Source organism: Pelophylax lessonae (assembly GCF_965119305.1).
Source record: "Pelophylax lessonae genome assembly, chromosome: 12".
Classification (NCBI taxonomy): Eukaryota; Metazoa; Chordata; class Amphibia; order Anura; family Ranidae; genus Pelophylax; species Pelophylax lessonae.
This window is the reverse complement of record NC_138779.1, coordinates 80,566,778-80,589,712: the sequence shown is the minus strand read 5'-3', so window position 1 is coordinate 80,589,712 and position 22,935 is coordinate 80,566,778. Positions and strand designations below refer to the sequence as shown.

At 41.1% G+C, this 22,935-nt stretch overlaps 1 protein-coding gene across 1 annotated transcript in view; it reads right to left on the bottom strand.

Moving 5' to 3' along the window:
• The window catches only part of MORN1 (MORN repeat containing 1), a 625,079-nt gene that overhangs the window by 248,707 nt on the left and 353,437 nt on the right, over window positions 1-22,935 (bottom strand). Inside the window, exon 11 of the mRNA XM_082273769.1 lies at window positions 4,206-4,351. Coding sequence (XP_082129895.1) covers window positions 4,206-4,351 — 146 coding nt within the window. The remainder of the gene's footprint in view (window positions 1-4,205; window positions 4,352-22,935) is intronic.

The window sequence follows — 22,935 nt, the reverse complement described above, 5'->3', positions numbered from 1 at the left end:
ACCTTTTTTAACTAAAAATACCCCTATAATACTAATCCATCGCCATTTACAGAACCGCTATTCTCATACTTACAAGGTGTACAGTATTGGATTTTAGTCAAAATCTTACTTTTAAAAACGCTGTCTGGGCACAGCCATCTTAGACGTGGGCATCTGAAGCCACAGTGTAATCTTCTGTGTCCTTCTTCCTGATTCCAGAGAGTGTTCTGGGAGTTCTTCCTGATTCCAGCCTCCTGGGAGTGATGACAAACAGCTCCCAGGATGCAATGCAAAGGCTGAAGTGATGTCGGTGGCCGTGGCCACAGAGGGAGGAGAAGGAGGTAGTACAATCAAAAATGCCCTGAAAATAAGGTAAGGGAACCCCAAAAAAAATTGAAAATGCCCAATTGTTGATCAGCATAGCGAGCACTCCAGGAATCACTAAAGTTGCAAAATAGGCCGGAACTCCGCTTTAAGAGATAAGGGCACTGTAGTTTGCAGTGCAATAATCATCATGTATATTTCCTATGACCCTTTCTTAGGGCAATTCATCATAAATAATGAACATCTTCAAAGTTTGTAAGGGAATAAAATCCCTGGGGAAGTGAAATGAAGCATTTCAAGATAGGGTGAGGGGCTTTCAGCGCTTTCGGTAGGTTTTATCAGAAACAAGTCCTCTTGCGAATGAAATGCACATTCCAGGATATTAGAAATATATATATATATATATATATATATATATACACTTGGTACCAGCAGGTATTCACAACAACTTTTTTGTGTAGATAACAAAAATGTGTACTTTAAGACAAATGCTATGTTTTAACAACTGTGTATTAGACATAAAAAGTGTTGCTACGTTTTGTAAAAAAGGAAAGGATTTTGCCTATGTATGGATTTCCTTACTATTACCCCCTAATAATTCTGTACTGCAGTGAAACTGATTTCTGATCAATGAGCTATAGTTCTTTATTTATATTCATGAAACAAAAAGTATTTTGTTTATGAAAAAAATGGAAACCAATTAGACTGCATGCTCAACTTGATTAGCTTTTAAGGGTAACATTTCCCCTGATGCTCCATTTTCCAGACTAGTGAATGCTACTTAAAGCCGAACTCCTGGTGTGAATTTTTTGTATAGTTACCTTGGTGTAAATTGGATCAGTGTAAGAAAGCATATGCAATACCTGGGGGACTGCTGTAGAAGGGGAGAATCAGAATCTCTGCTACTACAGTGATCACCATTGCCTTCCAGGCACAGTGCCATTCATAGAACGACTTGCATTTTTCTAAATTAATGCAAGATGTTCTCTGATTGGTCTAAAGATTTAGCAATGAGAAATGCAAAATGTTCTCTGAATGGCAATGTGCTGAGCAAGTGACCTAATTCATTAAGCAGCAGAGCAGCCACTTGGCAAGGGACCCAGAAGCTAGTTTAAGTCATAAGATTTACAGCTTCTATTGCGATTGGTCAGGTATAGCATTTGCATTCTTACATTGGTCCATGTTGGACCAATGTAATTGTGAATTAATATAAAGGGTGTTGCGCTAATCTTCAATAAAGGCAATCAAGTCCATAGAACATATGATAAATGTCCACGTGAAATGTTCAGTCCACACCAGCAAGTTGAAAGTGCAGGGAGAAAAATAATCAGCCACCAGATATAGTATCTATATACGCTTAGCAGATATAGAGACCCACAAAGGTCATATAGCGCAGATAACACAGGTATAGCAGGACACAGATGTACTCTGGATCTCCCCCACAACTTGTTACTGTGATGATTGGTGTAACTCCTTAACTCTCTGGTCTGTGGATCAAAACGGAAATCAAAAAGATAACATCAAGGCCACTCTCCTGGGTAGGACGGATAAATATGGTAAAGATGGTAATACTACAAAAAATTCTGTACAGATTTCAAATGTTACCAATTTTCTCACCACAGACATATTTTAAAACTTTAAAGGCAATGATAGGAAGGTTTATAGGGCAGAATAGGATACCGAGAATACAGTTTTCAGTACTAAAAAAAGATAAAGCACAAGGGGGCCTAGCCGTACCAAATTTTAAAAGGTACTATAACACTGTACTATTAGCCCGAATGGTGGAATGGACTAGAAAAATAAGCAACAAAAGATGGGTAAGTATTGAAAATACACTTAGCAAAACACGGTTGAGCAAAAATATTTGGATCCCACAACAATATAGACGGTTAGATGAGAACAAACACATTTAGACACGGAATATATTCAGGGTTTGGGATTTAATCACCAGGAAATGGGGCACTATTTGGGGAATGGATTAAAGATAGGAATGCACAGTTAAAAGATATAATCAAAAGGGAAAAATATGCACATACCAGGAATTGAGGCACAATAGGGAATTAATTGTAAAAAAAGAATGGCAATATTTTCAGGTAAAACATTTTGCGACAACAGCCAATTAGATCTGAGGAAGACTTATTTCCATTTGAACTGCTGTGTAACAGACGAACCAAAACATTGCATCTCCCAGATCTATAAAATACTTACAATGATGGCTGACGCCAAAATACCGCCATACAATGAAAGATGGGAAAAGAAACTAAGAACATATTTGAATAAGCAGCAATTAGGAAAAGTACTAAGAGTTGTATATAGATCGGCAGTGGATATAAACATAATAGAAATGAATTATAAATGCCTGGCAAGATGGTATATAACCCCCGTCAAAGCACAAAAATATCAACCAGAGAAATCACCACTGTGTTGGAGGGGATGTATTCTGAAGGGTACCATGGCCCATTTATGGTGGGAATGTTCAAAGATACAATATTGGCAGAAGGTGCCGCAACATATATTGGAGATCACGGGTATAGACATCCCCGATCACCCTTTTGTTCATTCCATAATACAAACAGTACAATAAAACAATATAAGAGCACAGTGATACCAAACTTAATGAACGCAGCAAAAGGAACAATACCAAACAGCCCTACAAAGTCCTACAATAAGAAACTGGTTTAAAAGAATTGAATACATACACAAAATGGAATATTTGTGTAGTAGTGGAGAAGACAAAATTCTCTAATATCAGGGAAAGTTGGGCAGAAATGAAGAAAACCAGGAAATACGTGGAAATAGGGGGTGTATAGGAGAGGAGTGAAATAAGGGGAGGAGTGGAGATAAGGAGTAGGAGGAAGAAGAGAGGGGGAGAAGGAATAAAACAAAGGAGACCGGGGAGGTGAGGGGAGTGGGGTGGGGGGGGGAGCGGAAATATCGGGAAGATTGTTGTAAAAATGTCTGATAAATCTGATAATTATAGATTTTGTTTATGGAAAATTAATAAAGAAATAGTAAAATAAAAAAATAAAAAAGTACACCAAAGATCACTAAGCAGTCACGGTACTAGACGATGGAATGGTGTATTAATTTTTATCTTTCATTTTTTTTTTCTTAGGTGGAGTTTTGCTTTAAGATAACTGAATGATCATAACCTAATGCGGGCATATTTACATTACCTGAAAGTATCAGTTCACTCTTATTTGACACCACTGCATATGTATTTTATGTTCAGCAGAGAAAATGGTTAACCTTCATGGAACTAATTTCTGGAGTCACAAGTTGGATGAGCACCACCTATGTCTCTGCGTTGCCTTAAAGCCACTCTAAATGTCACACAGATTTTGGTCCAAACCGTTCAAAAATTCAGGAAGGCTTCTCATCAATGTAAAATGGAAAATATAATAACCCCCTTGTATGGAGTACTTTTCCTAAATACATAAAATATTGTCTTTTCTTTTTCTTCCTTTTTCATTCGGCTAATATAGAGGAAATATCCACGGTAGTGAAATGTGTCTTTTTTTGCTGTTATACAAAGAAGCAGGAATAGTGAATTCGTCTTTGTTCTCATTCAGTCAATTATCTGTTTTTTGACACCTGCCAACTGCTGTGGTGATGTGTCTGCTGTTTATTATCTGAATAATCCTTTGTAGGTAACAGGACAAAAAAACAACCGTGTTGTTTCACATAGACCTCCTTCAAAGTACAATTCTTTTTTCCTCTTCAAGACACATGCTTTCCGATACGTGGTCGGGGGAAGGGGGGTATTTATAAATAATTGTGAGAGCTGTACTCAGCTGCACAAAAGCTTATATTTTATTCAGGAGAATGCGGCTTTCCACGAATATGTTCATTCCAGTTTGAAAGATGGTAAGGCATGTACCCTATTTACTGATTTTGCTTACCTTGTCAGCATCTTCAAAAAGATGGAGGAATCGTGATGGCGTTGGTCCAAACACAACATCTTCAAAAACAGCATGGCCTGTTTCAACTCTTTTATTTGGAGGAGGTAAAGAGATGTCCTCTTCACTTATGGAGATTTTGGGGTATTCTGGAAAAAAAAAAATGAACCATGAAAAAATTAGGTTGTGCCATCTGTACGGAGAATAACACACCACTCCGTAATCAAGATTATAATTATTTAAAGGAATTCCTAACTGGATGGCTTTAAACTTGCTAAATGGTGTGTTCCATGACCATTTTTGATACTCCTTTGTTCTCTTTTCAGAAGCCTTTTGGAAACCCAAACCACCAAAAATTCTGAAATTCAAATTTGGCCAAATTTATTATCATCTAAAATTCAGAATCAACTCTAAGCACTTTGCAGCTCACTTTGACTAGCTGACCAATAGTAACTATTAGAATAGAATCGTGATATTGTGCAAATGCAGTAATGTCCTCAAAAGGAAAATGTATTTGTACAGCTCATATAAAAAGAAAAGGAAGAGCTTTTGCCATCCAAAGCAACCTAATTCCAGCTTTTAATTTTCAAGCGCAGGCTACAAACAAAATCTAAAACCTGAATGGTTTCTTTGGCCAAAACTTCTCCTTTTTTGTTTTACTTTATTGGTAAACCAGATCAGCATGACCTTTTGCATCAGTATGCTGACTCTAGCCCTTTGTGCCAATACAAACTGAAATTAAAACAGACAGTTGACGTTAAATATCATACCATTCAATTCTCTCCTTTTTAGTGTGTGAAAAATACAGCAGTGTGCATAACACTTGATAATGTTATCGCTACAATAACAATTCCTTAGGGCAGTTAACAGATTTACTGCATGCGGGTATAAAGGTATGTGAAAAATGTAAAAACCTGTAATCATTTGATAAAACGATTAATTGTACCATGTATACAAAAATATGCTTAAGCTGAACTCTAGCAAACAGCTAAATACATTTTTGAAACCAATGTATGTCAGTCCCTTTATATCCCTAATAATTCATACTTTTGAACTAGTGTGTGATCTGGGCGCCCTGCATAATGGCTAAGCCATGTCCTTGACTTGCCTGCAGACAATGGGCCCACACCAGCTTGTGAATGGACAATATAGGAGCAGCAGCAGAATAAAGTGGTCATCCCCATGCTCTCCCCTCTAATAAGCATGTTCCCTGTAGGCAAAATGTCCCTCAATGGTTCGTAATGTTGTCCTTCTATTTCATAGTATCAGTGATGTTGTGCAGGGAATTACAGAGACAATATGAAGACAGATTCAGGTACTTATGTAAAAATATAGTTTTAATAAATGTATAGCTGGATTTTACTTCTCTCTGCATGAAAACTGGACAAGGTAGCTTTAACACATACAGTATCTTTCTCCAGTCAGCAAAAAAAAGAGAGGAAACCATAAAAAATGGTTTGTGATAGGGATCAACCGATTATCGGCACCACCCTTATATATCGGGGGCTGATATGCACTTTCCCCAATCTATCGAAATCGGACCCTGAGATTACTGATATTGCCGATATTTTAGGAAAGTGCTGTACTGGAGTGATGCCTGCAGCTAGAGGCATCACCCCGGTACTGGCGTCCATAGCCGATGGTAGGCTGCCTCCTAATGACAACCGAAGCAGCTGAGAAGCCGCTCGGCTGTCATTACAAGGAGCAGGAGGGGACATCCGCCCTCTCGCCGCCTTCTGCGGCTCGTCCGGGTCTCCCGTTCCACCGGGCAACCCAGGCATCCTACCTGCACAGCCGCCGAAGACCCGATCAAAGCTGCATTCAGCTCTGATCTGGTCTCCATGTAAAAAACCCAGAAGTGATGTCATGACATCACTTCCAGGTACTCAGCGCCAAATTAAAAAAACTGACAGCATTCAAGACAGCCAAACTTGGCATTTTGAATGCTTTTCAGTGCCTAGGAGGGGTTTTTGGGGTATTTTAGAAAAAAAGTACCTGTGAAAAAAAAATTTAAAAAACATTTTTTTTTTCCATGTCTGAAAATATCGGCCTATATTGGCCGATACCGATACCCTTTGTCCAAAATATCAGTATCAGCATTAAAAAAACGATATCAGCCGATCACTAGTTTGTGATCACCTGTTACTGTGCAACCTCCCTTTTTAAAACCTATTGAGGGGGATGTGTTCAGAACCAGAGAATGTTTAGCTATTATTTTATAGGCTCAGATTAAAACGATAATTCTGACAAAATTCCATTTAACCACCTGCCGACCAGTCACGTTGACTGTACTGCGGCAAAGTGGCTCGTTCCCGTCCAGCGAAGTAGACCTACGTCGCTGGACTCCTCCCCTTGTGGGCGGTGCGCGCGTGCCGCCGGAGGCTCGCTCCCGCTGTTTTCAGTCACAGCGGGAGTCGGGCCAGGGGAGGAGCAGCGGTGATCACCGCTGCTCTTCCCCGATCGTTGGGGAATCGAGTCTGGAGATCCGCCCGCTTATGTAAACAAAGCGGGCGGATCTCCTAAGTGACAGGCAGGGTCAGATTGCAGGGTTCAGCATAGCTGAACCTGCAATCTGTCCCTGTGTCACTCAGTCACCTCCCCCCACACATGTCAGTAAGCACCAGGCATACATTAACCCCTCCCGCTCCAATAAAATTAACCCCTTCCCTGCCAGTGTCATTTTTACAGTAACAGTGCATATGTATAGCACTGATTACTGTAGTAATGTCACTGGTACCCCAAAAAGTGTCAAAAATGTCAGTCAAGGGTCCGATCTGTCTGCCGCAATGTCGCAGTCCCGCAAAAAAAAAATCGCAGATCGCCGCCATTACTCGTTAAAAAAAAAAACACCAAAAATGACAGAAATCTTTCCCTTAGTTAGTAAACGCAATAACTTTTGCGCAAACCAATCAAAATACGCTTATTGTGATTTTTTTTTACCAAACATAGGTAGCAGAAAACAAATTGGCCAAAAATTTAAAAAAACTTTGATTTTTACATTTTTTTTGGGGGGGGGGGGGAATTTCATATAAAAAAATGTGAAAAATATTGTTATTTTTTCAAAATTTACGCTCTTTTTTTGTTTATAGCGCGAAAAGGTAAAAATCGCACAGGTGATCAAATACCACCAAAAGAAAGCTCTGTTTGTGGGAAAAAAAGGACGTAAATTTTTGTTTGGGTACGGCGTTGCACGACCGCGCAATTGTCAGTTAAAGTCGCACAGTGTAGAATCGCAAAAAGTGGCCTGGACGTAAGACAGCAAAATCCTCCGGTGGTAAAGTGGTTAAGATCACGGGACAGCCCACTGTACACAATCCCTGTGCAGGATTTGCGCTTCCTCTAAGTCCAATACAACATTTTTCTCAATCTTGTATGTGTGTGTTTTAGCCAAAGATTTGTAAATCATTCCAGTCAATTTTGTCAAGCTGGGCAATCTTGCCAAGGAGCACAGTCCACACAACCTAAGAACAAAAATGTAATATATTGCAGCTTCCTCGTCTGCAGCTATAGATGCTGCACTGGTTTTCTTCTCAGCTAATGACATTCTCAGCAAGTATAGAAAATATCTCTTGAACTCGCTAGAAATGCAGTTTACTTGTCACTTCCTGTGAGCTTAACAAAAAGTGTTATCTTCTTTCTGTAAACTAATAAAACTTCCCATAACCCATGTAATAAAGATAAACAAATGCAGACATGTTTAAAGTCCACTGCTCCCCTTCAGTGGGGGTGTGATTGTAGCCACCCCAGGACACTTCCTGTCTCTGGGTCACTACAGTCACTTCTTCACTGCATTTATGTGAAGAGTGCTACTTTTAGAATTAACAGTAGTTAATTAACCGGTTCTGGACCGCGCACCGCATATATACTGCGGCAGGCTGACCCTCCTGCGCGAACTGACGTAGGGCTATGTCGGTCGCACGCTGGCAGCTAGGGGGCGAGCGCGCGCCGCTGCCGGCGCGCTCCTGCCCCCACTCGTCAGCGGGGATTCCGATGCACGGGGCAGGCGGCTCCGATTGCCGCCTGACACCAGCGATCGCTCCCGCTGAGAGGGAAGAATGGTCAGCTGTTGTAAACACAGCTGACCGTTCTTCTCTCTGGAATAATCACGGAGCTCCTGTGATCCTTCTATAGAGGATCACAGGTCTCTATGGTCATTCCATAAGCCCCACCCCCATACAGTTAGAATCATTTCCCTAGGCTCACATTTACCCATTGATCACCCACAGTGTTAACCCCTTCCCTGCCAGTGTCGTTTTTACAGTAACAGTGCATATTTTTAGCACTGATTACTGCAGTAATGTCACTGGTCCCCCAAAAAGTGTCAAAAATGTCAGTTAGGGGTCCGATCTGTTGGCTGCAATGTCGCAGTCCCGCAACAAATTGCAGATCGCTACCATTACTAGTAAAAAAACAATAAAAATGACATAAATCTTTCCCGTAATTAGTAGACACGATAACTTTTGTGCAAACCAATCAAAATACGCTTATTGCAATTTTTTTTTTACCAAAAATATGTAGCAGAAAACAAATTGGCCTAAAATGTTAAAACATTTTGATTCCTAATTTTTTTTTTTTGGGGGGGGGGGGGGGGGGAAGTTACATAGCAGAAAGTGAAAAATTGTGTTTTTTGTTTTCAGAATTGTTGCTATTTTTTTGGTTAGAGTGCAAAAATAAAAATTGCAGAGGTGATCAAATATCACCAAAAAAAAAAAGCTCTATTTGTGGGAAAAAAAGGACATCGATTTTATTTGGGTACAGCGTCGCACGACTGCGCAATTGTCCATTAAAGCAACACAGTGCCGAATCTCAAAATATGGCCTGGTCATTAAGGGGGAAAATCTTCCGGTCCAGAAGTGGTTAAAGGAAAAAAAAAAGAAAAAAAAAAAAAAAGAAACAAATGCATACACCTCATCTGAGGTCTAGTAAGTCGCAATATTTACTTTTTGCTTTTCTCTTTTGATATTAGATGTAGTTAAATCTTCACTGTAGAAGCAACACAGCTTGATCAGAAAAACGGGTTAACCCCTCCCTGTCTCCCCATCACTACGACTGTAGCTTGCTTGTTGGACAAAGAAGCACCCTGCTGCTCTCTCTGTTTTATCCATCTGCCAGTATTTGCCATATCTGTACATGAACACTCTTACAGAGTCTGATCTGCTTCTAGTGCTGGCCTTGCCTCTCCTAGTACTATGTGTGCAGTGCAGGGGGTTACAGGAGGCTAATATCAGCCCAAATTTAAGTGCTTACACTAGGTGCTTTTAAAATAGGGTGATCAGATTACCTCAATTTCTATGGATGGTTCCCAATTTCAGGTGGCTGTCCGCAGTAGAACTATTTCTCCGATTTGTCCCTGTTTTTTCAAATGATATTCCCGGTCCATGGACTGTGGGATAGTCTACCTGCCAACATTTTTCTTACGTTTTTTACTACTGACCTCTGCACTCTGGTTACTACTGATCCATGCACTCTGCATTAATTACTACTGACCTCTATACTCTCTTTTCCTTACTATTGACCCCTGCACTGTGTGTTGCATGCTACTGACCTCTAAACTCAGTATTCCTCACTACTGACCCCTGCATTCATACCCCCTTCCTCACGCCTGACCTGTCTACAGTGAGCCCCCAGGGGGCCATGGTTCATCATCATCATGGGCATCCGCAGAACTTTTTTCAGGGGGGGGGCATCATTTTAAGGTCACCCATTCTACGCCCCTTTTCAACAATGTCATGAAGGGGAGGGGCTTAGTCATTATACTTATTTTGAGTATTTATTTTTAAAGAGCAAACAGCATCATTTATTTTTTTAAAGCATTTGTTAACCTAAAAAAAAAAAATTGATTCTGTTCCCTTAAAGCATGTTATACAGCACAGTGCTTGTGCTGTGTAATTTGGCCCCTTCTATCACCTAAAATACCTGGCTGATCCTGCCTGGCTATGTCCTCCTCTCTGTAAACTGACCACGATATAACATGGCTGCTAAGCCCTGACGCTGTGATCAGTTTACGTGCCTCCGTCACCTGCAGCCCTCCTGTCCTCCTCTGTCTGCTCTCCCCCCTCTCTCCCTGCCTGTCTGCTCCGGTGTCAGTGCCCACCCCCCTCTCCTCCTGCTGCTGTAGTTTTATTTAAAGTTTCATATCCTGTTTACAGTCTGTTTAATAATCCTGTGTGCTCTGTGTTGTATAAAAATCAGCCATTCTTTACAAGTTTTTAGAGCGCCACTCGCCGCTCACGTGACCAGCCGCCTCTCTCCTTCTCTTCCCCTCCCCTCCTGCTCCCCTCCCAACTGACATCAGTGAAGAATCCTCGGCCCCGCCCGCTGCAGGCAACTGTCAGACAGGGAGAGGAGAGAGCCAACGAGTCACATGAGCGGCGCTCGGCCCTCTGAAAACTGGTAAAGAACGGCTTATTTTTAAAACACATACACAGACACACAGGATTATTAAACAGACCAGACAGGATTGTATAGAGTGGCTTAACAACCACTAGAAAGGGGAAGTTGAGATTCCAGGGGTGGGCATTTGCCCCCCCCCCCTTGCCCCTACCTGCGGACGCCCATGATCATCATAAACCTCAATCTTCTTTTTGAAACTGCACATCGTCATAACTGCCTGTTTGCTGCTAGTGTATGGTCATAATTACATATTTGTTGCCCAAGTATTCCAACAGTTGCAGCATAAGTGAGTGGGTGGTCATGGCATTGGGACCTGGGTAACTCCCCAGCAGATTCAACTTAATGCCAAGGTCCAGTGAATACAATTCAGGGAGGAAATGGGAAACATTTGCTGGAGGTGATGTCGTTATGAGGGGGTTGGGGTTGCAATGGGACAAGGGGGGAATTTTTGCTTGGGAAGCACCCTCAACTTTTGAGTACTTTTTGTAGAAGTCAAAAAGTACTGCTTACTTTTGACATCTACACTCTGTTCACTATTTAACCCTGACCCTTCACTTTGTTTATTTACTCCTGGCTTCTGCATGCTGTGTGTTGTCCACTCCTGACCCCTACACTCTGTGCATTACTTACTCCTACTCCCTGTGATACATGCTCCTGACCCCTGCACTCTGTGCATTATGCATTCCTGATGTTTACTTTTTGAATAAATCTTTAACTTGTGTACTTTAAATCTGCCTGGAGTTTAGTTTTAAAAAAACATCAATGTGAAAGTTAAGGAACTATTCTCTCTACATAGACTTGTTGCAGCATATGATCATGAGCTTTAAACATTCACAGCAGAAAAGAACCTTAAATTATAGTACCGTGTTTCATTACATTTAGAATCCATCTTTCTCCATGAAAGGTCTTTATTTTCTAATTGCAATGCATTAGAAAAGAGTTAAGCATTTTACAACTACAAGGACATTCTATTCCACCATTAGCTTTAGCTGAGGTAGCACTATTAATGCTCTGGGCAATGACTAGGAACCAAATTGCTGGTGGCATAATTGCAATGTCCTAATATACTCCAAAATCTAAGTAGGTGCTACCATTTCTTACTAGTAATAAAAAAAAAAAGTTGAGAACATTAAAATGATCTTTATGTTGTTACCAAATACAGTACATTGTGTTTGATTCCTAAAATAATTCTACAGATGGCTGCTGGGTTTTTTTTTCAAGGTTGTTTCAAAATATGTTGTTTGTGGCTATTTAAATGTCCTGAAAGACTGCAATGTTAAAAGAAAACACAGAAATTATTTTTTGGGGAAAAAAAAGAAATTATTCTATTAAGGTTTGTTTTTGTCATGATGTCAACACTCAAAAGCATTTTCAGTAGAATACAATAGAGAAATGCATCTTCCTATAATACAGAAAGGCTTCTCCAAGAGAGAACATTACCGAATCTGGATGGAAAAACAATCAAATGTTTTTCCACCTTGTTAAAACTCCCAACCTTTCGATCTCTGGAGAAAATTTAGGTAATCCAGTTTAGAGCACTTTTCCCAATTTCTACTGTCCCTTCTTTTACACCTCCCCTTATCCATTGACTAAACACTTGGATGTGTAGTCAACATGTTTGGGGGGAAGCCTTTCCTGTCTTTAGGGCTTAGGCAGCCAAGGTTAAAAGGATCAGGCCAGAATGCACAGAGACCTCTACTCAGGCTTAATGAAGACTAGCGTCTAACTGCACTGGAGGTGGCAGGCTGAGGTGCCATCATAGGCACTAGTCTGCATTAGGTCCCTGTACATTTTGTTGTGATTCTATTACCATTGACAGCTCAAGCCCTGAGAAGGGGGGGGGGCATTTTCCTTCAAAATGTGTTGGCTGTATTTGATGATCCCAACCAATACATTTTTAAAAAAAGTCCTTTAAGTGAGATGAACGTTTGTATCAGGCGCCCCTCCATACATAAATTAAAGAGTTTATGTCCGGTAAGCGCTCCCTTTGTCACTATCAAAGAGGTAGCAAAACAGTGTCTAGCCACACCATATTTTTTATCATGGATCCGTTTCTTTGAAGGAAAACGCACCTTACAATATATCCATCTGAACCAAGTTTCACTTCTATCTGTCGAGAACTATCATACACAGGAATGCTGAGTTGAATGTTCCTGTTTAATAACATACTTCAAGAGAGAAAGAGAGGGTCCAAAGTTTTGTCCAAAGATTTTGAGTTGCTATCAGAACAAGAATGGAGAGAAATCTTCCAACGAAGACCCTTGTTCCCATGCCAACTGTCTAAGCGAGAATATCACTCACATTGAAAAAAAAATATCCTCTTACTTCTAGTTGATTCTACAGGACAGGAAATTATGGGAAACAGCAAAAAAAAAAAAAAAAAATGACAGCCGTTTTAACTCTACCCTTCTCTATCCAAAAGAAAAACATGAGTTGTGGCTTTAAATTTACTTTAAAGCATATTTTTCGCCAATTTCTGTGCATTGAGGAGATTTATTTCACTTCTTGTCCTTGTGACACCAATACAAGAAATGGGAGGAGTGGTCATTACCAGTACATGGTCCAAGGAATGGATTGCAATAAAAATATTTTCAGAATGTAAACAAGGAGATAACTGAAAAGAAACTTTTCTCACTAAGAAACCCAAAAAAGAAGGGGATTACAACACATTGGGAAAAGACATGGATCACATAAGGGGAGGAAAAAGGGGTCAAGAGGTGAGGGAAGGAGTATCCAGGAAAGGGGGACTAGGAAGGGCAGGGCAAGGGTCAGGGGAAGACAGTAGGAGCCAGCTGGCAAAGCCGGCCGGGCGCCTACCACAGAGCATCAATTGCTCTGCTGTGAGATGCTCCCTACTGCCTTTGGATCTACTGTAGTCTTTGAACGCTTCTGAGGATCGTACTGCTTTTTAATGTCCTTTAATGACGAAAGTAGATCTGATGTTTATTTTTTACTGTCTGGCATTGTTATATTGCTGCACTGTAATCATCTTTCTCACTCGCCTAATGTATTTTGGTTCTGTACGCTTCAACACGGCTATGTTTGAACGTATGTATATTACGTGTACTCTTTCTTACCTTTAATAAAAATTAATTTGAAAAAAAAAAAATATTTTCAGAAGTTCTGATTTTACCTTCTCTACTAAAAATATTTTTTATTTTTTGGTCAGTTTACCTGTTGAAGACATTTCTCATCACATTCTGTTCTGATAAGAGGTCAAAGGAAATCTCCAGAGTAGGGGAGCAGACACATAAAAACTTAATAAAAGTTGTATTGCTTCCAAGCTTTATCCGAAATGCAATGTAATTTTTTAGCTGGAGTAAAACCATATTTTTTACTTTTGGATGGAATGGGGAGAAGGAGGTTTTTAATGCTGGCTGTGTGCTGTTGGGGAGATTCACCCGGTTTGTTCTGGTGACCATTGTCATCTGGACAGAAAGTGATTGGCAATTGAACATTTTTATTACAACTCTCTTATTAGGGAAATCCCCTAGCTTTGGCAAGATTATCTCTTACTTCCTGCTGTGTTTTTTGGACAGGAAGTAAAATGAAAAAAAACCATGCGAGGGGTCTTCAGTCTTCACTATTTCCAAAATCTATCCAAAACTGAAGAGAAAAATATATAAAGAGCTTTGGCTTTAAAAACACTTTAATCTCATCCAAATACAATAACTAAAAAAAATATAGGCGACCAAGCAACTTACTGTATTGCTACTAAAATATGTCTGGCCACCCATATGTTTTTTTGCTTCACACAAATGTAAAAACAGACAAAGCCCTGTAATATACATTCATATTCATTTAATTTGAAGGGAAATTACTACATCATTAACTATGTTATGCCTATTAAGACAGTGTTGCAAAAGTACCATAATTGGACCATTATTTTTTAATGACTGAGTAAATTGGTCTCTCTTAATATCTGTATGAAGATCTTTACACAAAGAAATGAGATTATTCTGTAATTTCTATATAAGCTATTATGACAGTGAATGTATCCTTCCATGGTTAGAGATGCTCCAATTTATTAGTGGGACTGTACTAAAATATTGTTGCACACTTCTTTTTCCTGATTCTTCATTAGGGGTCATCAGAAGCCTCCCATGAACAGGAACAGCATGCACCTCAACTCAGGGACTTCCTTAAAATAACACAGGGGGCATTGGGTCACTCAAATGGGTTAAATTCAATAAACTGATACTAAGGGCAATAATGATGGGAAAAGTGCATTAATCCGAAACCTTTGGACAGCAGCACTGCCAAGTTAGGGGAAGGGCAGTATTAGATACACTAACAGATTTAGATGGACTTGACTAACAATTTGAAGCTGAACTTCATATGACACTTTAGAAGCAGTTAAAGCAAACTATTTTTCCTATTGGGTTAAAGATTTTAAATAACTGAATAAAATCTGACCACTGTAAGCACCCCTGTCAGTGGTAAACAGTTTTCCTCAACCCACTAACTGCCACCTTTTGCTGGACAGCTTGGTCAGTTAAAGCAGGCTGAAAGACAGCAGACTTACTGGCTGGATCACCAGCTGAAAATAATGTAAAAAAAGTAAAAAAAAAGAAGAAGAAAAATGCAAGTTAATAATTTTGTGTTTTTGGGTTTAATACGAGTTTAAATATTGTATGGCTTACATGGTATACTGTATGTTAATGCATATAAACCCAGTATTTCCCTATTTAGACATTACAAACTATTCTGAAAAATGTCAAGCTGTCTATAGTGTTTAATGTACTGTATGTAGAAATTTGACAAAGCAACAAGAAAGGTAGGAACATGATTTATAGGTATGTTGTGTGATTGGGAACACATAAACATATATGGGGGATTCTCAAAATTGAGGGCAAAAGTGAAACTAGAGTAAATGTAAAAATGAAAACAGTAGGAAACAAGAAACCATGTACAGTAAAAGGATAGGCATTGGAAAGTGTTAAATAATTACCAGTTTTTATTCAACCTCAAGAGTACCCCAGGATCTGCCTAAATTGCTGCAAGCAAGAGTGAAAGACTTGCTTTTTCACATACCCCAATCTAATGTCTGGATGAAAAGTTGCTGTAGACCTAGCATGTATTGCAAGATGGGGATCTGATTTTCAGGGACCAGAAGTGTGCCTTTCTCACATCCCCCAACCCAATGCAGGGTGAAAAGCTGCCATGCCCTGCCAATGCATTGTGGTATACAGGTGGTACTGTACCTATGCCATGATTTTTAGGGTGTAAGCATTTCATAGAAGGTTTTTATGGGGCTTTGAAGGTTATTGAGAGGTCCAGGATGAAAGTTATTTAGGGGAACTTTAAGCTGTTTGCTCTTCTGTTCACATATTGGTTTCTTGTTTTAATTATGACAAGTTTGCATTAAGAGAGGTTTGTGTTACAGCATATGTTTAGACAGACAGGTACTAAGAACCAGCTGAGAAACTACTACAAGCAACATTAAAGCTACCAAAGAACCATAGGTAGCTCCTGAACCATTGGTTCAAGACGCATGCTGTATCTGATTATTTCTGCTTTGATGCATGTTTAATAAAATTTAAAAGCAAAACCCTGCTTAAAACATATTATTTCCCTGCCTGATTACAATCTGCTTTGGTCATGAAGTGTTTACATGTGTTGCTTGGTTCAAGAATGTTTCCTCTTCTCTTTCCTCTCCGGTATTATTCTATTAAATTTCATTACTCTTATGAGTCAACAAACAACAAGTAGCTTTTGATCTTGTAGCACAGGCTGCGGGCAATGTGTGAACTTTCTATATAATTTAACAGATAGACAAGGCCTTAACAAGACAGCAACAATTTAAACTAGAATAAAGCGAAGGCTTCAAAAACGTGTTTGACAGGTACAGTTTTAAGAACACATAGAACACAAGGTGATGGTCATACACCCGACAAGTTGGTGTGCTATATTTTAGTTCTTGCAAAAAAGTATTCCACCAGTCACTCGTTATCCATGCTCTGCTCCATTAGAACCATATTGTCTATTTAATGCACTGACAAGTTTTAAGAAGCCTAAACCCAATGGATGCAAGTAGAATAAATAGCCATAGGTACACAGAAAGCAGTTCCAGATGAACAACTGGCTATTGAGCCAAAAAATTATTGTTTTTATGATTTTGCCCACTGCCCTTAAAGCTGAACTCCAGGGCAGATATAAAATACACATAAATAAAATTAATTTTTACATGTAAAAAGTTTAAGTACCCAAATTTGACTTGGTATTATCTCCTTTGTATCCACTGTACAACGGGGTTCAAGTGTGAGATGAAGTAGCATTGTTATGTAAAGGTGTCAGCCAAATGATCAGGCAAACAGTAATGTGCAACTTGAGATTTACTGCATAAATGCAAGGTAAACAGACAATGCCAATAACATAGTACAGGCAGTCCCCGAGTTACAAATATCCGACTTACATACAACTCATACCTACAAACAGAGGGAGGCAACAGGAAGTGGGAGGAAATCTATTACTAGGAAGGGAAATTCACTCCTGTAAGAGCTATTATGGGAAAAAGTTGTCTCCACTGAAGCTTTATCACTAATCTTTGTTTCGATGACAACCCAAACTTTTCAAAATTCAATAGTCACAGGGGCAGAAAGTGAGGTAAAGTCTTCTGAACAAGAGTATAGACAGCAAAACAAATGTTACAGGGGTGGTAAACCTTCCCTATGCTATCCAAACCTTAAAAATATTTTTTTGAGCTTGGGTGCATTTCAAATTTGTACTTGCTCCAACTTACATTCAAATTCAATCTAAGAACAAATCTACAGAACCTATTTTGTTTGTAACCTGGGGACTGCCGGTAAAGGGGTATGAAACAAGTATAATGCAAGTATAACAGGCACTGAAACTATTATAGTACAGGGCTGACCACGGGTAGTTTCCAAAAAGACCACTAGGTGGCAGCACACTATATATAATGAAATGACTAGCACAGTACAATTCAGTCTAGTGCACGGAGGGGGGGGGGTAATATCTCTCTCACAAGGAGGCAGGCTGAAGCTAGTAGCCCTGGTGGTCAACCAGGTGGAAGGAGTCTTCAGGTCTAGAAGTCCAGGTAGGGGCAGAAACCCCAGAAATGTGTGTACAAGGGGGAAGCACAATATCCAGTGCCACTCCACAGAAAGGGCAGTATTCTGGGGCTAGCTAACACCGTCCCCACTACTGTGACTGGGGCTTAATATAAAGCTGGGTGCTCTTGTACTCTCATCCAGCAGGCCACATGCCAGAAACAACAAAAAAGGATGCCCACCTTGCTCATAGGTAATATGCTCAATCACTGCTGTCCCATCAGGCAGCATCTCCCTGACTACCTGAGTGCAGGAAACAGTAAAATGTATACCTCTTGAGTGTGTCTTGGAGTCCTGGAGATCATGGGTTCCCACTGGATCATTGGAATATGAATTAGAGGAGCTTGTACACACGGCTGGGAAAGGTAGGTAAAAAGGGTCTCTACTACAGCAGCATAAGGAACCAATAAGTTTATGTACTGACCAAAAGGATGCTGATAGGAAGAGAAAGCAGAGTGATAGAGAGATGATCGCATCACTGTGCTGCTTTAACCTCACTGTTTACTCGCTGCCTCAGGTGAGTCCAGAATTACCTGGGCTCAGAGATGTGGGTTGAATAATTCTGGCCATCACACTGAGGACATCTAGTGGCAAAAACAATACTACAGCGGAAATCTCTGGATCAAAACTGAATACTGCAGCAAAAGTCAATTTTTGTTTTTTGATCGTTAAATGGGCTATTCAATGTTATCTTGTTATTTTTGGCTGAAGTTCTGCTTCCATTTTTTTTCTTTTTTTTTTTCCAATTTGGATAATGTAGGGAATGGTTAAAACCCATTCAGGATGGGAGGACTTGATAGATCTCCAGATTACTAGTGTGATCACACTGCTTCCAAATGCCAATGGTCCACAAACAAGCAGACCTCGCATTGACTTCATTCTTCCTGACTCAGGTGACCATGAGAATTGAAAAACTGGAAAGGGATCATTCACTTTTCTATGGAGCCATGTTAAAAAAAAATCTGCATTCGAAATAACGAGAAACTTTAATTCTTGCAAGTGCTCATTATTGCTCACAAGGAAGCCCCTACAGGGCCACATTATCATAAGTGATGTTTGAATCATTCGACGCACTCATAAAAGGATGCATTGGCCCCCTTACGCCACAGATTTACGTCACGCTCATTATGTCTCACTTGTGCATTTGTACCATAAAGTTTTTGCTACTTCATTAGAACTCGCTTTAGTTCTTTCAGGAAAAACACAAATAACAAAACAAAAGAGGAGCTAATTTGTAGATGTAAGTATAAAAAATGGCATTGTGGCTGATGACAATAACTAACGATTCAAGCAATAGGCAGTGGGAGAAAGACTTGACTGATAAGTAGCACTCAGAATCAGAAGTAAACTACAAGCGAGAAGATTAGGTTATATTATTCGGAACAATGAATCAGCAGCCTTATTGTTTTTGCGCTCCAGTCAAACAAAGCCACAGCAAATAATTACAATCCTCAATGTCCAGACGCATCAGCGACAACACTTCAGCGGGAAAGCATATGTTAAAAGCTGCCGTCCACCCGACGCTAGATCCCATAGGGTGAAACAACGGCATCCAATTAAAACAATTTGAAGCAATTATCCCTGTCCATTTCAGACGTAGCCTCTAATTTGAAAACTAGAAATTGAACACTGTGCTCTCTCCATCAGTCACATATATAACTGTTGTTTGCCTTGTCACATGTATAGATACACAGATGAATATGAAGGTGATTTACAATGTAACTTTCAACTCAGAAAACCGACAATTACCTGCTGTTTCAGGGCGTGATCATAACAGGGAATAACTAACCACTTTTTATTTTCCGTTGGCATTTAAGGGGAGATTTAATCACTTTGTATAAATACATAAATGGTTCACTTCAGGGATATTACAAATGACAAGTTTTCACCTTCACATACGGAAAGGCTTCTTCACAGTAAAAGCTGTGATAATACTGTATGGACTTCCTCAGGGGCTAGTTCTAGCCATCTCAATAGATTGTTTTGTAAATAAACTGGATGTGCTTCTAAACACACAGACTATAACTGGCTATTACAATCTATAAGTAACAATGCTGTAATTTGTTCATCAAAGGAAAATCAGATTAACTGATCAGAAAGGATTTGACATAGGAAACTGGAGCACAATTTATAAGGGTGTGTTTGCCTTCCTCTGGATCAACTGGGTTTAACCACTTTACGACCGGCGCACGACGATCTACGTCGGCACTCAGCCCCGGCCAGGCAAACTGACGTAGGCCTACGTCAGCACTTTTTGCCGGCCCTGTGCGCGCTCCCGCACGCCCCCGCCGCCACCGATGGCTCGATTGGGTTCAGAACCGATCAGTCATCAGGTCCAAGCCAATCATTTTTGGTCTGGACCTGTTGATCGGTCCTGCCCAATCAGATCATCCTCTAAGCCTGTGAAATGTAAACACAGGCTTAGAGGAGATGTGCCCTCCCCCCACAACGGTCTTTTTGGATCCAGCGTGAGAGGAGAGCACATCTTACTGTGAGTAATTGCACCAAGCACCCACACAAAGCTAGATAGGCACATTTCACCCCCGATCGCCCCCCCCCCCAATTAACCCCTACAGCACCTGACACAACACACACTATATACAGCATATAGCAGTTACCTATATACCTGTATAAGTGTGATTTGTGAACAGGTGTAGCACTTGCGACCCCCCCTTTTCCACTCAAATTACCCCCCACCCCCCCCCCAATAAAGATTTAACCCACTGATCTCCCCTGACCCCCCCCCCCTGATCACCGCCGTTAACCCCTACACCCTCTGTCACATCAGCACTAATACAAACGCAATATACGGTGTTATTGTATTTTTGTATTAGTGTCATTGTGATCAGAATTAGCGCAGGCGACTAAGTTTCTGTCCCAAGAAGGTTTAGGGTCCCCGCCACCCGCCCAATAAAGATTTAAGCCCCTGACCCCCCCCCCTGATCACCCCTACACCCCCTGCCATAACACACACCGTATACAGTATATAGCATTTTGCTATATACCCGTATAAGTGTGATTTGTGGTCAGGTCTAGCGCTTGCGACCCCCCTTTTTCCACTTGAATTACCCGCCACCCCCCCTAATAAAGATTTAAGCCCCTGATCCCCCCTGATCCCCTCCTGATCACCGCTAGTTAACCCCTACACCCTCTGTCACATCAGCACTAATACAAACGTAATATACTGTGTTTTTGTATATTTGTATTAGTGTCATTGTGATCAGAATTAGCGCAGGCGACTAAGTTTGTGTCCCAAGGAGGTTTAGGGTCCCCGCCACCCACCCAATAAAGATTTAATCCCCTGATCCCCTCCTGATCACCCCTACACCCCCTGCCACAACGCACACTGTATACAGTATATAGCATTTTCTATATACCCGTATAAGTGTGACTTGTGACCAGGTTTAGCGCTTGCCACCGTTCCTTTTATCCTTAGGATACCCGCCAGTCCCTTCCAATAAAGATTTAAACCCCTGATCCCCCCCTGATCACATCCCGTTAACCCCTACACCCTCTGTCACATTAGCACTAATACACACATAATATACTGTTTTTACTGTATTTTGTATTGGTGTCATTGTGACTTGAGGTTGCGCTAGCGAGCTAGTTTCTTTCCCAAAGGAGGTTTAGGGTCCCCGCCACCCCCCCCCCCAGATCCCCGGCGCATAGTTTAAAAGTAACCACTTGATTGCCACACACGCACGCACATACACTTCCATTTCTAGTATAGTGTTTGAACAGATCAATATCTGATCTGATCAGAACTATACTAGCGCCCCCATAGTTTAGGGTTCCCAAAACGCGGTGTTTGCACGATCAGTACTGATTCCGGCCAGCACCTGCGTTTAACCCTTTCACCCAGGCAAGTGTAGTAATCAATAGATTACTGTCACTTGCAAAAAAACACAAGACACAAAACCGCTGTGTTAGCAGAGTCAGGCCTGATCCCTGCTAGCATTAGCAGTTTTTTTTTGTAGCGCTTGAAATAATCTTCGACAACCAGGTGCTTTTATTACCTGTGAGTCGCATCACTGTACGGGTAAATTTAGTTACCAAAATGACCAAACGTTCGTACAGGGATGAAGAGCTTATCAGTTATATGCTGACCGTGTCATCTGATAGCGAAGGGGAAGCTACAATGACCGAATTAGTGTCAGTATATGAACCTGATGACGGCAGCGGCTCCCTGACAGATAGCTCCGACGACAGATGGGTCCCTGTTAGACCCAGGCGTACCCGACCCCATTCTGAAGTTGTTGAGATGCAGGAATCGCAGGGTGCTCGTATGGAGCAGAGTGTGGTTACTAGTGCCGCTCATTTTTCTGGCGACCTGGCAAGCGCCAGCGGCCTAGTACAACCTGGACCTAGTACAACCAGCACTGCAGTAAGACCTGGTGACGTGGCGAGTCCCCTAAGTGCAGTTGAAGCTGGTGCGGTGGCTAGCACAAGTAGTGGCCCGCAGCCACCGCGTATTCGAAGACAGGCCCGTAGAGCCCATAGTGCCCTCCCTGATGCGCTGGCATTTCCTAATTGGCAACCCACTGATACTACAGCGCCAGTACTTCCCCCATTCACCGCCCAACCTGGAATCCACGTGGAGACAGCTGGTTTTACGCCCCTGAACTTTTTTGAGCTGTTCTTCACGGAAGATCTTTACAGATCTATTGTGGATCAATCAAATTTATATGCACAACAATTCATCGCCGCCAACCCAAATTCGCACCTTGCCAGACGATTCGGCTGGAAACCTATAACGGTTTCCGAATTTAAGATCTTTCTGGGCCTTTCCCTCCACATGGGCATAACTAAACAGAGTGAATTGCGGCTATATTGGTCCACTAGCCCAGTTCACCATATGTGCATGTACTCTGCCTCTATGTCCAGGACGAGATACGAGCAAATTCTGCGATTTATGCATTTCAGCGACAATGAAATCTGTCGTCCTCGGGGAGACCCTGCATACGATCGGCTCCACAAAATTTGGCCCCTCATAGACCACTTCAATCAGCGGTTTGAAGCCTTGTTTACCCCCGAACAAGTTGTCTGCGTTGACGAGTCCCTGATTAAATTTACTGGCCGCCTTGCTATGAAACAGTACCTCCCCAGCAAGCGTGCCAAGTACGGGGTCAAACTGTATAAATTGTGTGACAGGGCCACAGGCTATACAGTTAGTTTCCGGGTCTATGAGGGAAAAGATAGCTGTGTGAAGCCCCCCAACTGCCCAGACTACATAGGGAGCAGCGGTAAGATCGTTTGGGACTTGGTGT